This window comes from Parasteatoda tepidariorum, chromosome 2, assembly GCF_043381705.1.
Source record: "Parasteatoda tepidariorum isolate YZ-2023 chromosome 2, CAS_Ptep_4.0, whole genome shotgun sequence".
NCBI lineage: Eukaryota > Metazoa > Arthropoda > Arachnida > Araneae > Theridiidae > Parasteatoda > Parasteatoda tepidariorum.
In genome coordinates, this window is record NC_092205.1 from 57104934 (window position 1) to 57117043 (window position 12110).

At 26.4% G+C, this 12110-nt stretch overlaps 1 protein-coding gene across 1 annotated transcript in view; it reads left to right on the plus strand.

Annotated features, from left to right (window-relative positions):
* The first annotated feature begins 2474 nt into the window (after positions 1-2474).
* The window catches only part of LOC107441512 (UPAR/Ly6 domain-containing protein bou), a 36614-nt gene continuing 26978 nt past the window's right edge, over positions 2475-12110 (plus strand). The window contains exon 1 of the mRNA XM_016054802.3: positions 2475-2701. Coding sequence (XP_015910288.1) covers positions 2653-2701 — 49 coding nt within the window. The 5' untranslated portion in view covers positions 2475-2652. The remainder of the gene's footprint in view (positions 2702-12110) is intronic.

A 12110-nucleotide genomic window follows, 5' to 3' on the forward strand; every position in this document is an offset into this window, starting at 1 on the left:
TATATATATATATATATATATATATTGCATGCGTAATTTGCTAGCTTACGGCTCTAATAAAAAATTATAATTTAGTTTTATCCCACGTTTTTATGAATTTTTTATCTTTGGTTTCCTACGGTAAATTATAACAAATAAAATCAACATTAATAATTTCATCCCCAAATTCATATTTTAAAAGGTTTAAGAAACTATCTGTTTCTTATATTAATGCTTACTCGTTCAAAAAGCATGTTTTAATAAACTTAAATAATGGAAACTCAGCAAAAGCAAGTACTATATCAAGTTTTCTATTAAGCCATGGGCATTATTCTGGATATCGCATTTTAAATGATACGCTATATGAATAGTTAATATTTATTTTGATGAGTTAAACTTCTAACTCCTATTATGATAAATCTAAAGGTATGAAGTCGCATAAAAAAATATTTAAAAAAAAACACTAAATAATAAAAATATAAAGGTTGCGCAGTAGGTGCCATGAATGTGTAGTTTGGTGATATTAGGGTACTTTATCAATTTCAGCAGATGGTAAAAAACTTATTGCCACATTATCAACATTAAACGCCTGTTTTGATATAATAAGTTCTTATTATCACAGTACTTGAAACTGCAATACTAGAAACGTAGTATTTAATACCACATTTAATAAAGAATCACTTGCGTCAATATTAGTTAGGCAATTTTTTACTGCTTCGAAATAAGATCTTCGATCATACTTCGATCGCCAAAAATGATTATTAAATTATTAGTGTCGTTAATAATTATATTCGAAAATTACTCCTTATTATTTTTGGTGATTAACAAAAGTAATACTGATATATATATATATACATATATTTTTAGTTTTGTAAATTGATGGAAAAAAAGTTGCTTATTCGTATATAAAAAATTGACATATTGTTTTTGTCGCCAGTAATGCTTAAATAATTTAGTAATTGGAACAAATAAAAATTTAAAAAAAAAAGTTTTATACAAAAAAAGCTTGGTAAAAATGTACTAATTCATATAGGAAAATCATAAAGAATCACTTAATTATTTATTGACACCAATGATGATAAATTAATGTTAGTAATAGGTACTACTGACTCTGGTAATTCTTACTGGTTAATTCATGATCTAAAAAAATACTAAATATACTAATATTGGTACCAAGATACCAACTGTAGGTACTGTGAAAATACATTTTTACGGCACACTGAAAGGGATGACTACTAGAGAACATTGCATGGTGTTTTTTGACTATCAGAAGTGAAGTTGTCCCGGAGCAACAGCATTATGCAAAATGATATTGAGCACAACTAATTTTTATTTTGATGGAATGTACTTATAAAAACATATTTTGCTTAGTATGATAGCAAAACTTTATAAGTAATGTAGAAAACTTTATAAGTAATGTAGAAACGAGCAAAATGTAGCTATTTGAAAGTTAACCATTGTTATTTTTTTTATGTGAATTTATAACGCATTGTTATAAGGCGGGCCTGATTTATCATAAGGTATGGAGGGGTCCTCCAGCGGTTGGCCTGGTATTTTCAGATCAGGCCCTTATCATTACTCAGAAATTAACTACGCTAATCAACAACAAAAAAAGGAAAGAAAAAAAACCATTTTGCCTATTTACAATATGATGAAGAAAATAGCATGAAATACTGACTTTCCCAATTATTTTCTTACATTTTATGATTTAATTTACTAATTATCGAATAAAAGCTTTGAATAAAACCATAGAAAATTTTTACATCCGTATCTGTCGCTTATTTTAAAGGTCTAATTTCAAAATTTGAAAGAAATAAGTTGCAAAAGTTTTTTTTTTCTTCCTCAAAATTTTTGCAATCTTTACTGAATTTATTTTTAACAAGTATATTATTTTAAATTTCGGATTTTCACTCATCCTTTAACTAAAAAACAAATAAGAAAATACTACGAATACTACTATAAGAAAATAATAGTAGTATTCGTAAAAATGTTACTCAAAACTATTGTTCCCCATTCCGGCAAATTAAACACGTGATGTGAATGAAAAACACTCTCTTTCAATCGATAGCGTCATCCTTCCATCCATACATATATTTTCTAAAAAATACCCTCAATTTAATAAAACATATTTATTCGTTTAAAAAATTCATTTAAATCACTGCAAATTTTTTTTAAAAAGTTAAAGAATAATTTTCTTGCAAGTCTTAAGAAAAAAGATATTATCTATCTCATACGAAAAATTGAATAGCCGAATCCTATTTTATGAATTTTTTTCTATAAAATTCACGCAAACTTTTAAATGTTACAGTTATAATATTACTAAAAAATTAAATTAAAATGCGTAAAATGAAATTGAAAAATCATCGGTCTCAGACTTAAACCTAATACGAGACTATGAGGAAGGAGGGTAAAGCAGAATTTCAAGATTAAGTTCTTTTACACTAGATGGCAGCATGCGTGAAATCTTTTTAACATTTCTTTATAATACCGAAACTTCAAATTCCCTCTTTTCCCTCTGCTAGTTCGAAGAAAAGCAGTCAAGTAAGTTGGCCAAGGGATTATGCCATATGAAGATGACGTCTTAACGATGTAAACAAATAAAGCGAAAAATTTGTTGATTTAAATATGTTTGTTATTTTGTGTTAACTTATGAATTTTTAGCCTCATAGAAAAATGCATTTCTCCTTTGGATTAATATCATTTTTAGTGTTATTTTCTACAGGTAAGGAATAGCTTTTTAACTTCTTAATATTTCAACTTGACTGTAACTCCAGAAGTAGAAATGCCGATAGTACTTTCAACAATAGACATTTTATTCAAATTATAAGTGTTCGCCTTAAAATTTGTTATTCACCTGTGTTGTTTACGAATTATTGAATCCACTAAAATTTTTACTGAAACATTATTTTTCAGAGTACGATGATTCAACAAGTATTAATTTATCCCTCTTTTGTGTAACAATTTATGGTGGTCAAAACGTGGGGTAATCATGTTTTCCCCCTTTTGTTTAGCGAGTTGTTTGTTTAGATTGCGTTAGTCTTGCAAACGATAGGAATATTTATTTTAGAAAAAAAAAATATTTTGCTTATTTGTTGTTGTTTCTTGGTGGTTGGGCTATATTTAAAATGAGCTTTAGATGAGGAAAATAATATGCTTAGCTTTATCATTGATTATTTTCCTTTATTACTTTAACTTAATCTGTTTTACAATTCTTATCACAGTTCTATTAATTAGAAGTCTGTTAATTTGTATGCTTTCAATTTATAATATTTAAATAAAAATAAATTTTAAAAAAATCATATAAGCTATGATATGTATAAATTATTCATTTTCGAAAAGCTTTCATTTGTTAACATATTAACATTGTAAAGTGATACATTTATGACAATTTCTCTCCTGAAAGTGTATGTTACCAGTTGAAATATTTCCCCCCCCCCTTTTTTTTACTTTTTTTCATCAGCAAGCAAAAATTTTACATTTTTCACTGATTCTTTAGATGAACAAAACACATTTTTGGTTTTATGTGGTATTTTGGTATGGATTATCTACAGAGGGGGATATTATGCATTGTCTTAAAATTTTATTAAAAATAAAAGAGCATAGAATTATTTTATATAATTGCCTTTAAACAGGTTTCTAGAGGTCTGAAAATGTTCCTGTGTACCTTATTGTATTAATGATGAAACCAAAAAAAGTTAAAGCACTTTAATTGCTTTAATCCTGTATTGAAAATAGTTCCTTGTAAGTTAAATTGTTTTATTCTCTATAAATTATTAATTTTTCTTTTTTTTACAGAAGTAAACTAAAATAATTTTTATTGCTTATTTTATATTTACACATATTTTTTTGAAACAATTCTAAAACAATACTCGCTAATGCTGAACAACGCTTAAAGTTTATTATACAATTATGTGTGGTTCTCTTTACTTCCTAACAAGTTACTCCTGTTTGAAATGTGTTCTAGTATTTAGCTACATAAATAATTGTCGAAACTTTATTAGAACAGAAATAATTACTTGATGATTTCATAATTAATGTAAAAAAATTGAGGAAATGCGACTGAGGCTTTACTGCATTTGTCACTTTCTAAGTATAAGTTTGCTTTAAACTAAGTCTCATTCAATTAGTTAACAATTTTTGTGAATGTTAGATACATTGTTAATTAACATTTAGACATAATTGTATTATTACGTATCGAAAAAATTTTCATGCTGTTGCCTAATCCCAGTCAGTTATAACATGATTTGTAGTCGAGGCATGTAATTGAAATTCACAGTTTAGAGTAATTTCTTTTTCTTTTTTATTAGTAAATAATAAGATTATGCATGGATGCTTCTTATGAAAAAAATAAAAGCTGCTATTTTTAGTTAATTTGTGAACATAATTTGTTTTTTCTGTAAAATTTATTTCTAAGTATGTTTTATAATAAAATTTTTAAAAAATATATATATTTGTTTATATAGTGTAAAATATGTACTAGAAAATTTTATTAATATTATCATAATTTAAAAATACTATATAGGCACAGAATCATATTTCACTTTTAATAAGAATAGATAATTAGTATATTACATAAAGTATTTCTTAGATATCCTCTATATGTTAATATCACAATCATATCATTTCCTCCATTCATTTTTTTTAAATTACAGAATATACAACTGTAAAATTGAGTGTCAGCTTTGCAAAGCATTTTTAATGTTACCAGTCATTATGAAAAATATAACTTGATTCCAATAAGTACCAAATAAGAAAAATATGCAAACTCTGAGGTTATATTGATTATATTGTAGATTTATTTTAGAAATGAAATTGACCTTTCCTCCTTTTTTTTATTATTTATAAATAAAATTTGTTCCATTATGTACTTCTCTTTCTTTATTTTTTTAAATTAATAATAGAGATTTGTTCCATATTAAATGTTAATACTTTTTTCTTTTTATTAAATCCCACCTTTGACTTTAAGAATTCTTAATAACAAATTAATTTTAAATTATGTCTTAATTTTTTAGTTTTAATTTTATCTTTATGAATGCTTAATACTAAATTTAATATTTGACATTTATGTTTCATTATCCAAAGAAGAGAAGAAAATTAATTTAAGAAAATTAATGATGGCAAAACCTTTTCAGTTTTCTGCTTCCATTATTTCACTTGATTATATTAGGACAAGGTTTATTTACAATTTTAAAATTGGAAAAGTTGTACCTGAAAGACTATCCAATAATTGTATAAAAATATATAAGACTTCTTATGCATTCTCCCGAATTTGTAATTTTCAGCATTTCCGAGTTATTTTGTGCTAGAGAACATTCACTAATTTTCTTATTTACAGGATTTTTAAATGTATGATTTGTAGGCTACCCTGCAAACTTGTCTTATACAATATTAGCAAATACATTTTTTTAAATATTTTTTTAAAGTTCTTGAAATTCTTTTTTAATTATTTTATTAAACAGATATTGGACCCAAGTACTAATTTTAATGAGATATTGAATCATCTTCAGACTGGGGAACACTTTATAATCTATGTTTATATACAGGAGTTAAAAGTTAAACAAAATGATAGAAAAACTTCTAAATTAACACATTTTTTGATCTTTCTCAAAAAATGCTTAGAGAATCAGTTTGTAAATTTAGAAGTGTGTAGATCATGCAATTTCTCATTCATATCAAAACTTATCAAGGTTTGTGGGACCGACAATAAATTACAAATAGAAAATAGTGTTTTTCAAAACCTGTGTCAAAAAATGTAGCAATAAATTTTTAACTTGTAACAATTATTTTGGTTATTGTTTGCAATAATTGCTCAGAATTTTGTGGAGTATGAACGTTTATTGCAAGGTTTTATAATTTGTTATTTAATTTTGTCTTTTGATACAAAATAATATTTGTAGAAAAACCCTTATCATTTGATCTTTCTTTTAAAAAGTACAAAAAAAAAAAGGAAAATTGCTTTCAACTTTTTAAATTTTTAGAATATTCAAATCGAATTTTTTTCATTAGTTGCCCGATATGATTCACTACAAAATTATGAAAAGAAAATGTTAAAATTTTTCCGCACATGCGCTGTGTAAAAAAACTACAGTAGGGAACCGATTATCCGGAATGATCGGGACCATCGCTATTCCTGATAACTGATTTTTCCGGTTTTCTGAATCGCTACAAAAAGCCGTTTTTCTATTGTTAAACTCAACTAAAAAAAAAATATTTGGAAATAATCTTAAAAAGAAAAAAAAACGAAGTAATACACTAATGATTATTTCCAAAATGATGGTAAGGTTAACATTTTTCAAAAAAGAGCAAAAAATCCTGCAATCTTACGAGGAAAAAAAATTTTTCTTTTTAAAAAATGGCGGGAAAATTTATCGAATTTCGTTCCGGTTTTCTGATTTCCGGATAACAGGTTCTGTACTGTACTTTCATTTCTTATATATTGCACAGTTTTCAATAGATTTTTTTTTCTTCAAATTTTGAAGAAAAAATTTGTAATTAATTTTAAATTGCTCTAAAAATTTTGTTAAATCTTATTGAATATTTTTAAAGTTATATCATAAAAACGTACGACAAAAAAATTAGTTTTTTATAAGAATGTCCATATCTCCATAAATATTTAATTTAGGCTAACGAAATTTTTTCAGTTACTGCATATAATAACCGAAATAATAGTTACAAATTTATTGCTACGTTTTTTGGCACTATTTTCCGTTTGTTGTTTTTTGTCGGTCCCTCTTTAAACTTTATTGACATGTAGGAAAAATCGCATGACCTAAACACTTCATATTTTACACCTAAAATGGCGTTACATCAGCGTTTCAACCCTTGATGGCGAAAATATTATCCACTGCAAATTTGGTTTAACATTTTTCTTATTTATCACTTCTACTTTAATTGGAGTCGTAAGTCAAAGAGACACTTTTTGTTTTGTCTCTTTACTAGAAAATATTTAATCTTTTGCAATACGTTAATTTTTGAGGAATTAATGCAGTATAGGTATCTTGTTTTCCGATTGATGAAAGTTGAATACTTAAAAGAAGAATAAATTCCAAAGTTACAGAAATTTAAATTGTTGTAATGCTCATTCCTTTTTTTTCTTCAAATATTTCTCTCGGTACTGATTTTTCTCTCTTACTAAACATTGTTTCTCGGAATAAGCAAAACGTTAAAATAATAAAATCAGTTTTCCTACTAAATTTTGTTCTTAAGAGAAAAGTTCTTGATGTCATTCCGTTGAAGGGGCCTTATTATAGAATTTTATTTATTCTGCTGATTATTATTGCAGTAGGGAACCGATTATCCGGAACGATCGGGACCATCGCTATTCCGGATAACTGATTTTTCCGGTTTTCTGAATCGCTACAGAAAGCCGTTTTTTTTATTGTTAAACCCAACTAAAAAAATTTTTTTTGTGGAAATAATCTTAAAAAGAAGAAAAAACGATGGAGTAATACACTAATGATTATTTCCAAAACGATGGTAAGGTAAACATCTTTCAAAAAAGAAAGAAAAATCCTAAAATCTTATGAGGAAAAAAAATTTTTTTTTTTCAAATATGGCGGTAAAATTTATAAAATTTCGTTCCGGTTTTCTGATTTCCGGATAACGGGTTCTGTACTGTATTATTTTTTTTTTGGAATTTTAGCAATAGCCACGAAATATCAACTGATGAAATTTTAATCACGTATTCAGTATCATTTAGTAGTAAATGTTTTTTTTTGTTGATGTTTTTTGGAGTAATCTAAATTGTTATTTAAAGATGGCGGTAATATTTTGATGATAAATGGCGATGCCCTCTAACTGTTTGATTCGAAATAAATTTGTTCTTCCCTTCAAGCCATGTTTAAAAACCTAGTTGAACTAAATAATTATGAATCCCTTCACCGGATTATTCATCTCATGCAACGTCCAAAACAGGCAAGAAAAGAAGGCCAAAGTTTAATTGGAAGAATTAATCGGAGAAAGTGATTTTTTTTGTCATGAATATTGCCATCGTTTATCACATTTCAAATGTGATTTATGATCGATACACAACCTACCTACGGTAATCTAACGGTTTGCTTTTTATCAACAAAAATAAGTAAATAAAATTAAAAAAAGACGAAAGAAATAGGAAGTTATAGGAATATAGTTACAAGCTGATATATTAAAGCTATTTGAATTTAAAAAAAAAAAATTCTATTTCAGTAACGTTTAATTTTTTGGATCAAAGTTCACGAAGACTAAAGATAAACTTCAACAGTCGTACAGGTAAAATTCAAGAAAAATGCGATTAACAATACATCTCTTAATAATAATTACTCAAATCTGGAACTTAAAATTATTAAAAGGCTACTTGTTTTGTATTTTTTATCATTTTTCTAACTTTAATGTAATGTTTGAATTTTAATTTAGCAATATAGTTTCTAATCATGTTATTCAACATATTCTTTTAATCTGAAGTCTTAAGTTTTTAAGAAATCTATAAACTTTGTTTGAAAAAAATTTGTATAACGTAGTCTATACTTAAGACCAAACATCCAATGTATAAATCGATAGTTCAAGCTCGATGATACAATAATTATTTTAAAAAAAAAGTTAAGTAAAATAAAAGTAAAGTGTGAGCTCAAATTCGAACGTGACTTTTAAATTGGTGAACCCATGATATGTTCTTTCACAACAATGAAATTTTTTTGAAACAACGAATTTATTATTTCATCACCTTAGAAGAAATTTCTTGGTTACTGTAATTTTTTCCCCAAAAACTTTTTTTTTTTCTGAGGAAATGTTAAAAAGAAATACTATGCTGACAAATTAAAGATGCAATTTCGAGGATACCTGGGCTAGCCTCCGACACTTGATCGATCTTCTAAAATTCATTAAAAGTTAAAATCATTAACACTACCCTATTAATTATAACATGCTAGGAATTAATTTGAAATATCTTGTAAGGACTAATTTAACTACCTATTTGTGAATGATTTTTAAAGGATAAAACTTGAACCATTCTCGTCGAAAATTCCCAACAGGGAACAGGTTAGTTGGGCGCTTAATTAATTATACCTTTTCCGCCATATTGTTAATAACGAGGAAAATTTTTTTTAAATTCTTATTAGCGCCAGTTTTTGTAATCTCACATCAGAAACATTTCTATTGATCTATAAATTCCCACCTTTTACTTTATTGATTTAAAAAACAGTTTAGCATGCGGTAATTCATCTGATAACAAAAACTAAAGTTTTCTTTTTCGCTTTTCTTTAACATACCAAGCGCAAAATGATTTTTAATCGATAGCTGATTCATTTTAAGAGAGTAAAAATATTCTTTGAAAGCAACGGAAACAAATTTCGTGAGTGGCCTTTGGTGGGTTTTGTATCGGAAAACAAATGATTTCAGAAAAGTAAAATTCTAACTCATTCTGAGTTATGCTGGCTTTCTGCCAGATTAACGAGACCTATTTTTAGGAGAAAATATCTGGTTAGCAGGCTTTCTTTCTTTATGCCCTCTGTTATGAATATTTTTGAAGGAATCATCAGTTAGACTGATCAATTTTCTTGTTCAAATGACTGTGGAGAAATGGATTTACACGTTTTGTAGGTTTTCTTCACGCGTTTTAAGCTTTACTAAATAGCATACGTAGGACTATTTTGTAATGTCTTCTTTTCATTATTCGTCATTGAATAATATTTAAATTAGGGACTAATTATTATATTTAAAAGAAGCACCTAATTTTTAAATTTTTTTTAACAAATTTAGTTATTTCTTTACATCTCTTGAAAGATAATTGTTGTCTAGTCATTTTATGCATTCTCTCATTGAATAAAAAAATCTCTTGATATGATCACTATAAAACAAATAAGATAAAGATATGTTTAGCATAAAAATTATTGATTCTTATTCGACACTTGTAAATTATTTGTCTTTTATTCAACAGTATTTGCAGCATTATTTATCTATCATTTTTCTAATGTTCTGCTTTGATATTAATCAGAGTTAAAGGCTTAAAATTAAGAGTGCTGTTTTTTTTATTATTTTATCATAACTCATTATCATGCATAATTTTATGATAGAGATATTTACTATTATTAAAAGGTAAGTAAGTTGTATTTATCTTTTAATAAGTTATATTTATTTATAAAATTAATTTTGCGTAATATGTGCTCATTCAAAGTATGTTATTAAAGTAATGAATATAAAATGACAATTTGAAATCGAAATTCTGAAGTAAAGAAATTCAATTTCAATTTTGCAATTATTAAACGGTCAATGTTTACTTTTATAACAAATAATAAGCAGAACTGTGATCAATCAACATATACAATTTAAGTAATGAATTCAAAATAAAAATTTTAAATTCTAAAACATTATCTTTTACAGCACTGCACTGTGCTAATGTAATCGAAGTTAAAAGGTAACCCTTATTCGGAAAGGATATAAATTGATATGAAAATTTGAAAAAAATAAATTACAAACGTTATCAATCAATTCAATTGTATTTTGCATATAAGAGGACAGAATTGACTGTTTAACTTACCTACTTTTTATATCTTGTACAATCTGGAAATTAACTGTTTCTAGCCTTTTAATTTTTTCTTCAGATTTTTAATGATATCAATAGTTTTATGATATTAGTGTTTCGTTATAATTTGTGGGAACAAAAGTCTGAATATCACGAAAGTTTTCTAGAACATCAGAATACTTATTTTTTTCCTTTAAGGCAATTCAGTCACATCTTTTTAACATTGTCATGGCCTATCTCTGCTTTGTGCTCTGCCAGTTGTAGTGTTCTATATGCTAGAAAAAAAGAAAAGAAATACTGAATTTTTGTCTACATTTATAAAATCAACATTTTAAAGCATGTTAAGCAGTCGATATTTTACATCCAATTTCATTTATGTATGAACATAATAGTTAGAGAACGTATTTAAATTTTATTTGAAGAATCATATGATTGGAATTACGAAAATAAAAGCATTTTTAAATAGCAAAAATATGAATTAAGAAGTCAGTTAGATCTACAATACCACAATTGGGTTTAATTTTGAAATGCTATCTGCGTATCTTAATGATTTATATTTTCCTTGCAGATTTTACTATTCAGTCGAGTGTTTAATTGAAATTCCAAATGGTGTAAGAAAAGTTATTTATATAAAAATCAGTATGTATCAGGAATATATTCATCAATATAAACTGAAACGACACTAACAATTCCATCAGTTCAGACGATTTTTCATGCGATGACATCAGAACTAATTAAATCACAAGAAATTCTTTAGACGATTATATTAATTCAAACTATCTTACTTTATTTTCCTGTAACGGCTAATCCATATTCCTCAACAAAAACTCAGTTTTATCTTTCCCATAACAGAATCACTACATCTCAAACACTTGGTCTGAATCAGTCGACTTCGTTTTTACGTTACAATTCTAAAATTGTCGTCTGCTTTTTTTCCTTATCTTGTTATACTGCACTTAGTTATTGTTTAAGTTAGCCCTTGTTTTTGATGACTCTTTCACAATTATGAACTAATTAACCAACAGGGAAATTTTATGAAGTAGACTTAGAAAGCTAACTATTTAATTAAGTTAAATTTCTAAAAACGTATGAATCTTTTTTTTATTATTAGTAAATAAAGTTTTTTGTTTTGATAAAAAAAATTTTATTATGCTATTGGCGATCACAACGAACTATAGGGGGCGTTGTTGTATGAGACGAATTCCAGCGATTTCCATATGAATAGTCGCCTTTCAGTTGCTCTGGAGACGTCTTTAATGTAGCGTATAGCATTGTAGCGTTCCTTCTTTATTGTGGCTTATTAAATTTAAAAAAGAAAATTTTTTGATATTCTTTCTTATGCAAACGAAAACAAAATGGTATCTTTTTTTTAAGAAAAGGAACGTCCAAAACACATCAGAAAAATATTTGTAAATAAATCATTAGCGTTATTACCTGTCTTATTAGCATTTAAACCTAATGCCTGCGAAATCGTTTTACTAAATTTAATGGTGTATCATGAAAGGCCTATTTAAACTTAACATTCCATAGTTTTATGAATCATATTACTTCAAACATTAAAATATGCAAAAAGTATGCATAAGCCCATAATTTTATATCATTTAATTTTGCAAAAAACGTTTTTTGACAACAATTT